General features: G+C 25.0%; 2 protein-coding genes across 4 annotated transcripts in view; both read right to left on the reverse strand.

The window, feature by feature from the left end:
- Positions 1–472: 472 nt before the first annotated feature.
- Positions 473–11,172, reverse strand: LOC114932336 (aminopeptidase N-like). Of its 2 annotated transcripts, XM_085482988.1 has the most exons (13): positions 10,998–11,172; positions 9,616–10,095; positions 8,902–9,363; positions 6,366–6,546; positions 5,765–5,903; positions 5,181–5,262; positions 3,198–3,544; positions 2,255–2,541; positions 1,732–1,922; positions 1,303–1,608; positions 1,157–1,223; positions 930–1,013; positions 473–709 (listed from the first exon to the last, which is right to left on the reverse strand). In XM_085482988.1, exons 2-13 carry the CDS (start codon positions 10,059–10,061, stop codon positions 599–601), a joined length of 2,703 nt encoding a protein of 900 aa, XP_085339114.1. In that variant the 5' UTR covers positions 10,062–10,095; positions 10,998–11,172; the 3' UTR covers positions 473–598. The 2 variants fall into 2 exon arrangements, with proteins under 2 accessions (XP_085339114.1, XP_085339115.1); XM_085482989.1 differs by lacking the exon at positions 9,616–10,095.
- A 2,316-nt stretch (positions 11,173–13,488) lies between these two features.
- The window catches only part of LOC114945737 (aminopeptidase N-like), a 47,503-nt gene continuing 42,593 nt past the window's right edge, over positions 13,489–18,398 (reverse strand). For both annotated transcript variants that reach the window (XM_085482983.1, XM_085482985.1), the window contains 7 exons: positions 16,437–16,783; positions 15,494–15,780; positions 14,971–15,161; positions 14,535–14,846; positions 14,384–14,450; positions 14,156–14,239; positions 13,489–13,935 (listed from right to left, as the gene is read on the reverse strand). In XM_085482983.1, the coding sequence (XP_085339109.1) occupies positions 13,810–13,935; positions 14,156–14,239; positions 14,384–14,450; positions 14,535–14,846; positions 14,971–15,161; positions 15,494–15,780; positions 16,437–16,783 (1,414 nt within the window). In that variant the 3' untranslated portion in view covers positions 13,489–13,809. The remainder of the gene's footprint in view (positions 13,936–14,155; positions 14,240–14,383; positions 14,451–14,534; positions 14,847–14,970; positions 15,162–15,493; positions 15,781–16,436; positions 16,784–18,398) is intronic.

The raw sequence follows: 18,398 nt of genomic DNA on the forward strand, positions 1-18,398 counted from the left end.
AACGTTTTAAAACATTTTTTTTTTTCTAGTTTTGCTTAAATCTCTTTTAAATATAATTGTAAGTTACAATTTAGATTGACACATTTTGCAGTATTTTTAAATCTATTTTTTCTCAGCTAGGAATGTTAAATTATGTTCTACAGTTTTAAAGTTATGCTATATAATTTTATGAATATTAATATTAATATTAATAACTTTTTAAAATTAATATGGGGATTTACATTACGAGAGAGAGAGAGAGAGAGAGAGAGAGAGAGAGAGAGAGAGAATTGTCATGTTATTTATTGTAAACTAAGAAAATGCTAATCCATCACAAATTCTACATAATTAATAATAATAAATGTACAAATTAATTAATTTTTGTAATAATATATAGTTTAACTGGTTCAAACAAGATTGCAAAAGAATGAAAATTTTGATGCATGCATTCATATAGTTTTATAAATATAAATATAAAAGCATCAGATAGTACATCTAAATAAACAATATTTAAAGCAGTAAAAGAAGTAGTACGTACAAAATAAAAAAATTATATGAAAAAAATTCATATGAGGTATGTCCACATATATAAAGCTGCAATTTATTTTACATCCACCGATTAGAAGAAAAACCTTTCAAAATATTGTCTCTGCTTCTCGATTTGTTTTTTGCGAAATGAAACCCGGATTTTAATTTGGCTGTATATCTCTTTAATCACATTGTCACTTATCTGAAACAAATAGTTTTATTAATAATAATAAAAAATAAAATAAATAGTAATCTCATTCCGCATTATAAAATAATATTTATAAACAAAGATTTGCATACTGAAATTAATATACTGTTTATATAACAAATAAAACAAATATAAAAATGATATTTAGAAATTAATAAGCTAGAACAATATTTTATTTTCTTTTGCTTTTTATAATAATATTTATTAAATTTACCGTCTTCTTTTGATGTCTTCTAATTGTGTTATTTACTTCAACTAAGTTAGTTTCTAGAATACTGTAAGCGTTCATCATTATTTTCTAAAATGTATAATTTCAATACCATTATTAATAAACAACGTTATGGTAACATTATCAAAATATTTTAAACATTAAATAATAATTATTAATATCGCATTATTATCATATTTTGTATACATATTTAAACATGTTAAAATTTTTACCTCAGCTAAATATTCGGAATATACGTTATTAATCATAATAATTAATGCTGCAATTATATTAACATTTCTAAAAACAAAAAAATGTATATATATAATACATATAATAAACTTTTGTACAAAATATTTATAAAAATATGTTACTTTACTTTAGTTTTATTTCGTTAAAATTCTGGACTATATACTGCAGTATAATTGGATTCTTCGCATGCTTCGTAATAAAATGTAAGAAACTGTTAACGAGAAATTGATCTTCCTCTCTTGTATTAGAGTGCTGTTTATGAAATAAATACATTTTGATGAAATCAGTATAGTTTATGCAAGCCATGTATTCTGAAAATTTAATGTCAGTTGCTTCCACTTTTCTAATATACATTAATTCAAGAGTGGTCTCATTCATAGTAGTTATCATCAAACCTCTACAATATGTCCATGCCGTCCACCATGGCAAAAGTCTAAAATACAAAAAAATTTAATTTTATTATTAAAGATTGGCGTATCAACTCATTTGAACATTATAGGAGATATCTACAAAAAAATTTGATTGAGAAAAACTAAAAATATGTAACATAATTTACCTGTGTTTTATAGGATCTTGGAGATGTTGTTCTAATTTATTTTTCGCTTTCTTCATACAAGTGATGTCACCGAGGAAACATGCCCATCTTGCAGCTTCTTGTCGTAAACATATTCTAAGTTCGTCTGCATCATCAATTTCTTCATATTTGATTTTTGCAAGTAACTTGTTTAACATGTTTCTTATTCTATTCTAAAAGTAGTTTAATATATATTTTTTTGTTTGTAAGTTTATAATTATAGTTCATTGACAAAGATTTTCAGCACTCAGCTATGTATCCACTAACAATATCATATATCAATATTATTGATAATAGTGAAAATCATACATTTTGGGGACTGTTCTTCGCGTGAGTGATTATTCAAACTGAATTTCTTTGCACATTTATTTGCGAGGTAATAATATGTAAAATTTTATCGTTGCTGGATATATTCTTCAGATTGTGTTTTAATTTTTTGTGACGAATGAGAGTATATGCAAATATCTGAAATGTAACACTTACATTGAAATCTATTAGTAATTACCTTAAATCTATAATTTTTTGGTTCCAGCATTGCTATAGGAATAGTATTAAACATGTGTTCCAGAGCTTTAAACATAGGATACCATGCTATATAATCTTCTTCTTGACCCAAATACGATGTGATACTCCAGAATATAGAGACTTTGAGGTGACCTGCTATCACTAAATGATATGCATCATCGATAATTTGGGCACGATTAAGAACATGAATTTTCGTAAAATTATCAGAGTTTAGATAATTTGAAATTCTTTGCCAATTCTCATCATCATAGTTAACGCGGTAATATCCTGTCGAATAATAAATAAATTTGAACAATTTTTATTATTCTGAATAATTTTATAATTAATATCTTTATTTTCAAACATTTTCGTTTCATATTTTTATATATATGAATTATAATTTTAAACCGTATCAAAAATTTTATAAAATACAAATACATATTAAAAATTAATTATAAATAAAAATGAAGTTATGCTACATATTTTTGTGTAGCATGAAATAAAATTGATTCTAGTTGTGCTTATGCATATAATAATTACTTTATACAAATGAGAAAAATTTCTGTAATATGAAACTGTACAAAAATTATATTTCACCTGTGTACTTATATTAGTATACTAATTTTATAAATATAGTTAATTTTTTAAATAATTTTTATTATTATTAGAATAAAATATTTGTAAAAATATAACTTTAATATTGATATTACGTAGAAAACGCCCATATATATATCTTATTAATTATATATAATAATACAGAACACAGAACATTACACGAAGCATTTTAAAACTATTGTAGTTATATATAATGAATATATAATGAATATCTCATATTTTTATATAATAATGTATAAAACAGAAAAAATATAAAATAATGTCAATTGTGTGTGTAAAATAAAGACGAGTAACAAGTCATAATTATAAGTCAATTGGTCGATAATTACCAATTTGTTGTATATTGAATATTATCCAACCATCGTCAAGAAGTGAGTTTGTTGAATTTAAATCCCATGATTTGCATAGCCAGAAGTGAGGAAAATTGTTAAAATTGGTATACGTCTGGGTCGTAAAAGTTACAGGAATGCAATCAGTTTGTAATGTGTCGTAATTTTGTACCGATATATGTATATCGATCCAAGGACCACCATAATTTCGTACTACTTTGATGAGAGGACAATGCTCTTCCAAAGTCCAATATTTCATTGTTTGTAATGATATTTCAGTATCTACATTTTTTGCATCAGCAACAACTTTTTCCAAAAAAGTCATAAAACTTTGACGATGAAATTGGCTAAATTCACAAAGTATGTAAATTATGTAAAGAAAACAATATAAATATATTAAAATTGTATGTATAATTTTAATATTAAAAAAAATTTTAATAAATACTAAGAAGCAAAATATAATTGCACTTTTATTTATATATTTATATGTGGCGATAAATGCCACAAGCATATAAAATATATACAAAATAAAAATTAAAATTACAAGCAACGTGTGTCAAGAATATCGCGACCGGTAACACAAAACAATAAATAAATAAACGAGCGACTAACATGACGAAGGAAAATTTCGATTTCCGAACATAATCAAAAACGAGAGTACCTCAAAATAAAGATAGAGTCTAATCACCTAAAAATAAAAATAAGATCGCGGAATGATGGAGAGAAGCGAGACAATGCGCGGCCTCGAGGCCAGAGACTTGCGTTCGCGTAACACGTTTTGTTTCCCGGCGAAAAGTAAAAGTTTGTATCAGATCTTTTGTGACACGAATAAAATGAAGTAAGATACATTATACTGTGCAACCCCAAATTAATATTCCGGATAAAATATTTTCACCCGATCCGCGATAACGGCGAAACATATTTAACGAACAAGAACGCACCCAAATATATATCTTATATTTATATGATGATAATAACATAATATTGAATAAAATTTAATAATTTTATTTGATTTGTTAGGTATTAATAATACAGATTATATTTGATCAAGGTATTGAAAGAGTTATAAAATGATTAATAAAAGAAATAACAAAACAAATAAATTGAAGATAAAGAAAGCACATAAAATTAAAAACATATAATAAAAGAGATCGTTCTACGAAAAAAAATGAAATAAAAATAAAGAAAGCAATGCAAAAGAGATACACGTGTTAGATATATTTAAAATAAGATTAAAAAACGAATGTAGCACAAAATTCAATAAAAAAAAACACATAAAAATAATACACGATAGAAAGAAATAAAGGAAATAATAAAAGAATAAAAATTAATTAAAAAATTATTTTAAAAAATAGTAAATTTTTAAACAAAAATATAAAACAACAATGAATATGTATATATATATGAAAAAATGACAAAACAACAATTTATTTCAACAAAAGCGGTTTTCATAATAGAACCAAAATAATGAAAAGCAATATGAAATAATATCAGAAGAAGCAAAATAATAAAGGACATTATTTAAATTTATATAAATTTGTATGATTATAAATTATTTAAGATTTATATAATTTTATTGTAGGAATAAATTAATAAAAATCTACGCGTTATATTATATTTAAATTGTAACATATATTTTCCGCTGTCGATCGTTTATCGTTCTCAGGATTTATGTGCCTTAGGACAAATTCGATATAATAAAAGACGCAAACAAAGCAGTGTGAGTTAGCTCGCTCTGTTTTGAAAAGATAAATAAGTAAAACGAAAATAACTGCGATTGCCGTGACGAACTTGTCGGACAAAGTGATAACCGAAAATTAAAAGAGGCTTCTAGAAACATAAACAAGAATCTAAATACGACCGATTAACCGCCGCAGACAGATTTGCTCGCTCGATTCTTCGACGATACACATCGACTGATTGTATAATAAAGTATTATTTAACTTCTGCACGTGTGTTATATCAAAGCATTGTCTTACTCACGTGCTATTTGTATATGAGCGAACGTTTTTCCAAAATATTTCTTCGGTAAAGACATGTTGCATCATGCGCAGTATAAAGGGTCCTACAATTTACATCAAAATTATATATAAATTAGATATATTTTAAATATATATTTATTATAACGATTATATGTAAACATAGTGATATTAAAAAAAATTTCTTTATTTTTAATTTTTTATTTATTTTTAAAATAAATTTTCTGTTAATTTTTACGAAGATAGCAAAATATTAAAGAACCAAACAATTAATATTATCTACACACATGCGCGATTACTACCGGACCTTTTGTATATATATATATATATATATATGTATATATGTATATACATATATATACACAGGCATATGTATATATATACATATACATATACGTATATGTATATATCTTAAATTAATTATAGAATGTACATAAATATGCGCGCGTGTGTGTGTGTACTCTAATAACATTATTTTTGTAATAAAATCTAGATAAAGAATTAAATATCTTATAATTTTACACATATTTTTATAATAATAATAGTTCAAAATTTACGCGGATTATTTTATTATATTACGTTATATACCTCTGATGGATTCGCGAATTTTCGATAAACTGTCATCTTGTGAAGTAGAATTCCACATACGATAATCACCATCCAAATAAAAAGAAGTATGTTGATTTTGAACAACAAATAAATTTATTATTTGATTATCTGAATAAATCTGTAAAAAAAAAATTATTAACATATCGATATAACCGCTCTAAAAATACTTGCATTAGAAAAAAATACTAATATCATTAGCGGTTCTTTTATGTTAAAAAGAAACACTTTTATTTTATAATACACATACAAATAAATATAATAATAAAATCTAAAATATTTAAAAATATCAGATAAAGTGGGGAGGGCGGGGGGGGGTGTTAAAAAAGATTTTTTTTTCTTACTTTGCATTGTTTACATTATATTTATATGAATGTAAATATTAAAAAAATTATTTTTAAAAAACAGTTCAATATTGTATACATATGTATTTATTGCTAAATGTTTTTAAAATAATTTAGCAAAAATTTATGCATTTTGTAAGAATAATTTAATATACAAAAATCTTGCTATATAAATGCTTAAGTATGTTATCGTTTTCGAGAAAATGGGAGGTGATAGCGTTAAAAATATTTAGAATAACCTCATTGACAGCATATGTTGCAAGCAATGTAGTAAGAGCTTTGTTGAACCAAGAAGACGATCGAAACGGATTGTTCAGATTATAAAACCATTGCTGTGTCACTTTATGTCCGACTAATTGAGCTACTTCGATTTTGTGAGCAACAGAATATAAATTTTTATCGTAAACAATATCCATTTCGCTGAAAGTAATATTTAAATGTTAGACTGAGTATTTTTATAGTTAATACAATTTTATTTTTGTAATAATTTTTTAATTTTATTGTTAGATGTACGATTTACAAACTCATGGGTACAATTTAGCAAATCAATATTGTAAATTGTAACAAATAATATTTTTTGTAATTTTTAATTTAAGTATAAAACAATGATTTTGTGTTAATGCGTAAATCATTGATGAAGCAGTTTAGTTTTAATGAATAAAAAAATGTCATTTCTTTTATAGCTTTATTACAATTTTAAAATTTATCTTAAAGGATACGACATTGCATAAAAATGTTTACCTTTATGTTTGTATATATTAGAACAATAAACTACAATATTTTGAGTTATAATACGAATAAACTTAATTTTTACTAATGAGAAAATATTTCAAACGATCAACTGGCTACTATTAATGGTGTTGATTTATTTGTGCAGCAACGTTTCGAAACTGAATTGGGTCCTCTTCAGGTTAATCAATACAAAGAAAATTACAAATCATATAATACAAATAAAAAACCCTAATAAATGATGTACAAAAAACAAAGTCAAAAAATATATAATAAAAATATAAAAAATTATCAAAGTTAATAAATAAAAAGTAACCTGATGTTAAACGTCAATGTTAATTAATACATCTTAAATAATGAGATAGTAGATATTTGTTCACAAACGTGTGAGTCAACATATAACAAAAAGTAGAAATTAATTTATATACGGTTTCTAAGAGGCTCAATAGCATAATAAAAAAAAGGAAAGATAAACTTTTATCTAACAAAAGAACGAACGTCGTCTATAAAATTGATTGCAAGGATTGCTCGGCGTGTTACATTGGTCAAACTAAGCGTCATTTAGAAACGGCGTATTAAAGAACATCGCAGCAATATTAAAAAGCATGAAAGTAATTATTCGGTGATCAGCAATCACCGAATAATTACTCACAATCACGACTTTAATTGGGAGTCTGTGTCCATTTTGCATAATAAATGTAATACTAGAAAAAGAGAAATCTGTGAAATAATTTATATTAAAAGACACAACGACTCTATTAATTTGCAAAAGGACACAGACAATCTTAATTCGATTTATAACACTATTATTAACGCTTTTTAATATCTTTGACTTGTTTGTTTTCTTTTTACTGTTTTTGAATTATTTCTTTTTATTTTGTTTTATTATTTTATAAGATGTATTGTAGTTATTTTTGTCACCTTGCTCGGATTTGACATTTCTGATAACTATATCAGTTAATGTTGAATCATGTTTAAGTGCACATGTGAAGTAAAGAACGAAATTTCTTTTGTTTTGTATCGCTTCATAGTGAACATTGTTAACATCACGTTTGTAAACAAATACCTACTATCTCGTTATTTAAGATGTATAAATTAACATTGACGTTTAACATCAGGTTACTTTTTATTTATTAACTTTGATAATTTTTTATATTTTTATTATATATTTTTTGACGTTGCTCTTTGTATATCATTTATTAAAATTTTTTATTTGTATTATATAAATTGTAATTTTCTTTGTATTGATTAATCTGAAAAAGATCCAATTCAGGGTCGAAACGTTGCTGCACAAATAAATCAACACTATTAATAATAGCCAGATGGTCGTTTTAAATATATTCCCATTGGTTTAATCTTACTGACATTCGACTTTCTTACTTTAATTTTTACCATTTAAAATTGTTGTTTTTACAATAACTTATACTTTCGCACATTTACAGAATTAAAGATATACACGGTTGGGGAGGAAGGGGGGTACCCTTAGCTTTCCAACGGTAGGTCGCTCAATTGTTTCCATGCGCTTGGAGGGTTAGGACGGCTTATTCTGTGAACCTCTGCTTAGTGGTCGCGTCGAACTTGTGATGGAGAGAACGATAGAGCAACGCTATGCGATAAAGTTTGTTATTACGGCCTACCTGACCCGGATCGGTGTGGCAACGGTGCCGCAGCCGCCCTACAGTCCCGACTTGGCTCCGGCGGACTTTTTTTTATTTCCTCGGCTGAAAAGGGAGCTCAAAGGACAACAGCTCGAGTCGGTTGACAACGTACAAGCTACTTCGACGGCCTCCCTGAACAGCATCCCAGTCAAGGAGTTCCAGAAATCTTATGACGCATGGAAATCGCGTTGGCAAAAATGTATTGACGCAGAAGGGCCATACTTCGAACAATTTTAAGTTGTTTTACCTATGCGATCAATAAATTCTTTTTTAAAAAAATGCGACGCATTACTTTCCGGACAAACCCTGTACATGTTTTTCAATTTTATAATTTTGCATACTAATATATAATTTTATTTTTAAAGTAATTTTAAGTACTTGTACTCACTTATACAAAACAAGTCCCAAAACTGTTATGTCATTATCAGAAAAATTTGGTATTGCAACATGAGTCACATTTGAAATAATGTTCGAATGTAGTATCCATTTATTTTTGAACAACAACGTGATTTCTTCAGCTACATTTTTTGCAAATTCCATGTGAAATACAGTTTCGTTTCTGCACCACATTTTAATCTTTTGAGTATAATTATCAATACTTAATAAATAATTGAACACAAATATTGTTGCAAAATACGGCGACATTGCAGGTGTGGTATCGAAATATGTCAATGATATATTGTTCTCATTTAATTTTTCCGTATTTCGCAATGGCATATTTGACAAAGCCGTGCATTGATTACATCCTATAGATATGTTAAAAGTTGCTTTTAAGAATAAATACTGTTGATCCCAACACGATGACATTTGTCGGGTGCCTATTATATGCAAATTAGTAGCAGCTACCAAACTATACATTTCAAAAAACATAAATTAATGAAACATTTTTAGCAAGCATCAAAATGTTGGAATTTAAAAATGTTTAAATGTAATATGTAATAATATGCACTAAAGGTATAAAATTAGTAGTCTTTATATTTAAATTGCATGATATATAATAATCTTTGAAACATTTAATACAAAAATAATATATATTAATTACGAGGTTGCATGTAATTGCACATTGCACATTAATTTTAATAAACATATATTATTTACTTACGAGGTTTCTTTTTTCACATTAAAATATTTAAAGACTTTATCAGTAAAACCAAAATATTTAATATATAAAGTGTAATTTCCTGGTAATAATTCATCCTTAAAAGAAAGGTCAATTATGTCTTCTTCAATATCATATATCGGATTATAAACTGTATACTTAATATTCTCATGATGTTTTTCTAGATTTTTAATTAAAACTATATTTTTAAAATATAATTTTTCTGAATATATGTTGTTGATTAATATATTTTGCGTTTTGTTAAGAATGCTTATGCTAATATTGTATTCTCCATAGAAAATGTATTTTTCAATATATGATATAAACTTGATATCGTAATGATTTGGTTTTATATATTTTGATGGTTGATAGCATAAAGACGATTGATTAGGAGTAGAAGCCGTCCCAACGATATACATTATTCCGCTAATTAATAGTAAAAATATCATCGTGTCGAAAAATTTATTTTAGGTCTGTAAAACACTGTAAGCAAAAGACAAATAAAGAAATTAAATATAGTATTGATGTTTTTTTAAATCACTAGACGACACAAGAGCGCGCTTGGCGCACGCTTTTGATATTATTTCTATTATTCATTATACAATTGTCAAGTTGTTAATTTTTGCGATGACAATTGCTTGATGCTATAAAAATGATCATAATTTTAATTAGCCGAATTATTATTTTGAATTCTATTCTTTGTATATATAATGATAGTAGAATACTAATACGTTTGAGAAATACAACTTAATAATAAGTAAAAACTAAATTTTAATAATTTTTATTTTTAATATATTTGAAAGGATAATTAATTTTTACGACCATTACTGGCAAATAAATATTTAATAATCACCACCCAACGTTTCGACCATGGGTTTTGGTCCTTCTCAAGTGTACTTAAAATTAAAAACTGTGAACATATTATATTCTACAATAAAATATTCGATATCAAACTTTTGTGGGTTCAAGATTATTTCAACTGTGGCGATAAAATTTATTTCATATTTCAATTTTATTTTAAAATATTAAATCGAATTGAGAACGAAAGTCAGCGATCGAATATATGTATATATATGACAACGAGCGAAAGAATCATAATAAACAGGTAAAGACAAAGTATCAAAACAAGCCAAATATAACAACGGACAGCTTAATCGATATTGGCATTGATAACATGTCACTCAGCGAACTCGCTGAAGAAAGAACAAATAAAATTATTTTAAATTATTTCTGAATTAAAATTTACAAATAATTTTGAATAAAACTATTCTCTTTATTCCTATACATATGTTGAAAATTTTATAAAATTCCGTCCTACCGTATGATTAAATTTTTTAGCATTTGTAGACACATGTTTTGTATGTAAGAAAGTTCTTCTGACTTACCAAATATTTCGAAACAGAATGTTAATTGAAAAACTATATTGATTAAAACTATATATTGTTTTAAAAATAAACTGCAGCAAATTAATGCTTTCGAAGTATGCAATGTTGAAAGAATATAATATATTCACACACTTTATTAAAAGTACAATATTATATCTATGGCGACGTGGTTCGAAAGACCACGAAGGACTGACTGATTTTCGTACGTGTCTTTATGCTAAATATGATGTGTTAAATCAACAAAACTTCTAAGGTCGTTATATATATATATATATATATATATATATATATATATATATATACATATATATTTGAGTGTATGGCGGCATTTGTGTGTAACGGTTGATTTAATTTAGCACATTTAACTTTTGCCCAATTAATCAAATAATTAGGCATTGTTTATACACATTTATATGATTTATTTCAACAAACATTTTTGCTAAAAATATTGTGTAATTTCTCGTCATATACTCAACCTTCGATAATTTTATCTCAATAATTTTTTGCACAAAATAGTAATAGAATTCAATTATTATAAATATATCATTATTTAAAAAATGTATGTAGTTGCACATTGCTACGAATTGCAATTTTTTAAAATCACTGGAATGTTTTTCTTATACCAATCAATTTATCCACATTATTTTGTGCAAAAGTTTATTTAGATAAAACAATATTGGAAGATAAATACATTACAAGATGTTTCATATTTGTGTCAGAAAAAAACATAAAACGTTTAAAAATCAATGATTACTATCAAATCTCAACAATGTTCCATCTGAAATAAGACCATATACTTACGACGCAACGCGCTTTTCCAAATTCTATAAATAATGTATAAAGTATATTTTTCGAAAAAGAAACCTTGGTTATGAAATTACAACAATACTTAATTTAAAATGGAACACTTTATATTTTTTTGTTAAAAACATACTTTTAATTATTCATGTCTTTATGTACAATACTGTGTCTTTATACTGTACCTACTCCTGTATATATAAGTATATATTATAATATCGTAAATATTATAATCGCGCGGATTATTTATTAATCGCGATATGTACTATGTTTTCGTCTGTTTATATCAATTTTATCTAATTTTAAAATTTTAATACATTGTTTATGACATCGTACTCTATGCGCCAAACTATAAAGATTTATAACTGATAAAATTCATATCTTCATATAACATTTCTTTAAAAAGTGAATACATAATATATTTTCATATAACATTTTTGTAAAAAATTAATACAAAATGTTTTTCAAAATTTGTTTTACTTATCTTTCAAATTATATATATACTAAATAAACAAACTGTGAGAATAAAGCCAAAATAGAATACAATTTTGAATATAAATCGTGACTTTCCGATCTCAATACTCTTTTATAATAAAAATCATTTATTTGATACTAATAATATCGATTAAATGTGTTGATGTAAAAAAATTCTTTTCAAAACAGATAATTATTTATTTGTATCATATAAATGATTTATATAGCAGTATAAAAATAAAAATATTTTTTAATTTAATAATATTTCCAATGCAGTGGTACTCTTTTATACTTGTCATTTTTTTATTTTTGGCAATATGTAAAACATTAAATTCATTTTAATTGTATAAGTAAAAATTAAATTAAATTATCATTAATTTTTATTTAAATTTGAAGTAATTAATAATTGATTCTTCTTTTTTACAGTATTATATGTTAAGTGTCACAATTACTCAAATATCAATTAAAGTATTAAATCAATCATAAATATCTATTAAAAATGCGTACTACAAATTTACACACACAGACATGTGTTTAGTCTGATATTTATTTTCTTTTATGTGTAAATTATAATATTTTTCAATTTTAAAGGCATTTTATTCGATAAATTTTTATGTGTCATAAATTATTTGAATATTACGAATCTTGAATTAAGTATACGTTAATATATGCGTATATTACATAGTAGCTCCGTTTTCATATTCTAATCGATGAACTATAGAAAGATTTTAAAATATTTTACTTGTTTTCCGATCTTTTTTGAATTTTTTGTTCATGTTACAAAATTGTTGTACAAATTTTACTTTGCTAAAAGAGATTCGACATTTATCATTAAAAATAGTAAGAAACGAAATAATGGAAAGTTAAATAAAATAATAAAATAATTTTATAATATTAAAATTTATCGCGTTGATTGGACGAAGCACATGTTAGACGCGCACTTATTGCAACCATCAACTTGTGACAAACGTTTTAAAATATTTTTTTTTTCTAGTTTTGCTTAAATTTCTTTTAAATATAATTGTAAGTTACAATTTAGATTGACACATTTTGCAGTATTTTCAAATCTATTTTTTCTCAGCTAGGAATGTTAAATTATGTTCTACAATTTTAAAGTTATGCTATATAATTTTATGAATATTAATATTAATATTAATAACTTTTTAAAATTAATATGGGGATTTACATTACGAGAGAGAGAGAGAGAGAGAGAGAGAGAGAGAATTGTCATGTTATTTATTGTAAACTAAGAAAATGCTAATCCATCACAAATTCTACATAATTAATAATAATAAATGTACAAATTAATTAATTTTTGTAATAATATATAGTTTAACTGGTTCAAACAAGATTGCAAAAGAATGAAAATTTTGATGCATGCATTCATATAATTTTATAAATATAAATATAAAAGCATCAGATAGTACATCTAAATAAACAATATTTAAAGCAGTAAAAGAAGTAGTACGTACAAAATAAAAAAATTATATGAAAAAAATTCATATGAGATATGTCCACATATAAAAAGCTGCAATTTATTTTACATCCACCGATTAGAAGAAAAAACTTTCAAAATATATTGTGTCTGCTTCTCGATTTGTTTTTTGCGAAATGAAACCCGGTCCATAATTCGACTGTATATCTGTTGAATTACATTGTCACTCATCTGAAACAAATAGTTTTATTAATAATAATAAAAAATTAAATAAATAGTAATATCATTCCGCATTATGAATTCATATTTATAAACAAAGATTTGCATACTGAAATTAACAAACTGTTTATATAACTAATAAAACAAATATAAAAATGATCTTTAGAAAGTAATAAGCTAGAACAATATTTCATTTTCTATCGCTGTTTATAATTATATTTATTAAATTTACCTCTTTTATTTGATGGCTTCTAATTGTGTTATTTACTTCAACTAAGTTAGTTTCTAGAATACTGTAAACGTTCGTCATTATTTTCTAAAATGAATAATTTTAATACCATTATTACTAAACAACGTTATTGTAACATTATCAAAATTATTTTAAACATTAAATAATAATTATTAATATCGCATTATTATCATATTTTGTATACATATTTAAACATGTTAAAATTTTTACCTCAGCTAAATATTCGAAATATACGTTATTAATCATAATAATTAATGTTGCAATTATATTAACATTTCTAAAAACAAAAAAAATCAGATGTATATATATAATACATATAATAAACTTTTGTAAAAATATTTATAAAAATATGTTACTTTACTTGGGTTTTATTTTGTGAAAATTATCTAATATATACGTCAATATAATTGGATTTTTCACATGCTTCGTAATAAAATGTAAGAAACTATTAACGAGAAATTGATCTTTCTGTTTTGTATCAGTGATCTGTTTATCTATTGTTGTTAAATACATTTTGATTAACTCAGTATCTTCAATGCAAGCCAAATATTCTGAAAATTTAATGTCAGTTTTGTTCAATCCTCTAGTATACACTGTTCCAAAAGTTTTCGCATATCTCGTAGTTATCATCAAACCTCTACAATATGTCCATGTCTTCCACCATGGCAAAAGTCTAAAATATAAATAGAATTTAATTTTCTTATTAAAGGTTTTCGTATTAACTCATTTGAACATTATAGGAGATATCTACAAGGAAATTTGATTGAGAAAAACTAAAAATATGTAACATAATTTACCTGTGTTTTATAGGATCTTGGAGATGTTGTTTTAATTTATCGTTGGCTTCTTCCATACAATCAATTTCACCGAGAAAACATGCCCATTTTGCAGCTTCTTGTCGCAAACATATTCTAAGTTCGTCTATATCATGAATTTCTTCATATTCAATTCTTTCAAGTACCTTGTTTAACATGTTTCTTATTCTTTTCTAAAAGTAGTTTAATATATATTTTTTTGTTTGTAAGTTTATAATTATAGTTCATTGACAAAGATTTTCAGCACCCAGCTATGTATCCACTAACAATATCATATATCAATATTATTGATAATAGTGAAAATCATACATTTTGGGGACTGTTCTTCGCGTGAGTGATTATTCAAACTGAATTTCTTTGCACATTTATTTGCGAGGTAATAATATGTAAAATTTTATCGTTGCTGGATATATTCTTCAGATTGTATTTTAATTTTTTGTGACGAATGAGAGTATATGCAAATATCTGAAATGTAACACTTACATTGAAATCTATTAGTAATTACCTTAAATCTATAATTTTTTGGTTCCAGCATTGCTATAGGAATAGTATTAAACATGTGTTCCAGAGCTTTAAACATAGGATACCATGCTATATAATCTTCTTCTTGACCCAAATACGATGTGATACTCCAGAATATAGAGACTTTGAGGTGACCTGCTATCACTAAATGATATGCATCATCGATAATTTGGGCACGATTAAGAACATGAATTTTCATAAAATTATCAGAGTTTAGATAATTTGAAATTCTTTGCCAATTCTCATCATCATAGTTAACGCGATAATATCCTGTCGAATAATAAATAAATTTTAACAATTTTTATTATTCTGAATAATTTTATAATTAATATCTTTATTTTCAAACATTTTCGTTTAATATTTTTATATATATGAATTATAATTTTAAACCGTATCAAAAATTTTATAAAATACAAATACATATTAAAAATTAATTATAAATAAAAATGAAGTTATGCTACATATTTTTGTGTAGCATGAAATAAAATTGATTCTAGTTGTGCTTATGCATATAATAATTACTTTATACAAATGAGAAAAATTTCTGTAATATGAAACTGTACAAAAATTATATTTCACCTGTGTACTTATATTAGTATACTAATTTTATAAATATAGTTAATTTTTTAAATAATTTTTATTATTATTAGAATAAAATATTTGTAAAAATATAACTTTAATATTGATATTACGTAGAAAACGCCCATATATATATCTTATTAATTATATATAATAATACAGAACACAGAACATTACACGAAGCATTTTAAAACTATTGTAGTTATATATAATGGATATATAATGAATATCTCATATTTTTATATAATAATGTATAAAACAGAAAAAATATAAAATAATGTCAATTGTGTGTGTAAAATAAAGACGAGTAACAAGTCATAATTATAAGTCAATTGGTCGATAATTACCAATTTGTTGTATATTGAATATTATCCAACCATCGTCAAGAAGTGAGTTTGTTGAATTTAAATCCCATGATTTGCATAGCCAGAAGTGAGGAAAATTGTTAAAATTGGTATACGTCTGGGTCGTAAAAGTTACAGGAATGCAATCAGTTTGTAATGTGTCGTAATTTTGTACCGATATATGTATATCGATCCAAGGACCACCATAATTTCGTACTACTTTGATGAGAGGACAATGCTCTTCCAAAGTCCAATATTTCATTGTTTGTAATGATATTTCAGTATCTACATTTTTTGCATCAGCAACAACTTTTTCCAAAAAAGTCATAAAACTTTGACGATGAAATTGGCTAAATTCACAAAGTATGTAAATTATGTAAAGAAAACATTATAAATAAGTTAAAATTGCATGTATAATTTTAATATTAAAAAAAATTTTAATAAATACTAAGAAGCAAAATATAATTGCACTTTTATTTATATATTCATATGTGGCGATAAATGCCACAAGCATATAAAATATATACAAAATAAAAATTAAAATTACAAGCAACGTGTGTCAAGAATATCGCGACCGGTAACACAAAACAATAATTAAATAAACGAGCGACTAACATGACGAAGGAAAATTTCGATTTCCGAACATAATCAAAAACGAGAGTACCTCAAAATAAAGAAAGAGTCTAATCACTTAAAAATAAAAATAAGATCGCGGAATGATGGAGAGAAGCGAGACAATGCGCGGCCTCGAGGCCAGAGACTTGCGTTCGCGTAACACGTTTTGTTTCCCGGCGAAAAGTAAAAGTTTGTATCAGATCTTTTGTGACACGAATAAAATGAAGTAAGATACATTATACTGTGCAACCCCAAATTAATATTCCGGATAAAATATCCTCACCCGATTCGCGATAACGGCGAAACATAATTGACGAACAAGAACGCACCCAAATATATATCTTATATTTATATGATGATAATAACATAATATTGAATAAAATTTAATAATTTTATTTGATTTGTTAGGTATTAATAATACAGATTATATTTGATCAAGGTATTGAAAGAATTATAAAATGATTAATAAAAGAAATAACAAAACAAATAAATTGAAGATAAAGAAAGCACATAAAATTAAAAACATATAATAAAAGAGATCGTTCTACGAAAAAAAATGAAATAAAAATAGAGAAAGCAATGCAAATGAGATACACGTGTTAGATATATTTAAAATAAGATTAAAAAACGAATGTAGCACAAAATTCAATAAAAAAAAACACATAAAAATAATACACGATAGAAAGAAATAAAGGAAATAATGAAAAGAATAAAAATTAATTAAAAAATTATTTTAAAAAATAGTAAATTTTTAAACAAAAATATAAAACAACAATGAATATGTATATATATATGAAAAAATGACAAAACAACAATTTATTTCAACAAAAGCGGTTTTCATAATAGAACCAAAATAATGAAAAGCAATATGAAATAATATCAGAAGAAGCAAAATAATAAAGGACATTATTTAAATTTATATAAATTTGTATGATTATAAATTATTTAAGATTTATATAATTTTATTGTAGGAATAAATTAATAAAAATCTACGCGTTATATTATATTTAAAATTGTAACATATATTTTCCGCTGTCGATCGTTTATCGTTCTCAGGATTTATGTGCCTTAGGACAAATTCGATATAATAAAAGACGCAAACAAAGCAGTGTGAGTTAGCTCGCTCTGTTTTGAAAAGATAAATAAGTAAAACGAAAATAACTGCGATTGCCGTGACGAACTTGTCGGACAAAGTGATAACCGAAAATTAAAAGAGGCTTCTAGAAACATAAACAAGAATCTAAATACGACCGATTAACCGCCGCAGACAGATTTGCTCGCTCGATTCTTCGACGATACACATCGACTGATTGTATAATAAAGTATTATTTAACTTCTGTACGTGTGTTA

Source organism: Nylanderia fulva, unplaced genomic scaffold (assembly GCF_048542155.1).
Source record: "Nylanderia fulva isolate GAGA-0341 unplaced genomic scaffold, ASM4854215v1 Scaffold224, whole genome shotgun sequence".
Lineage (NCBI taxonomy): Eukaryota > Metazoa > Arthropoda > Insecta > Hymenoptera > Formicidae > Nylanderia > Nylanderia fulva.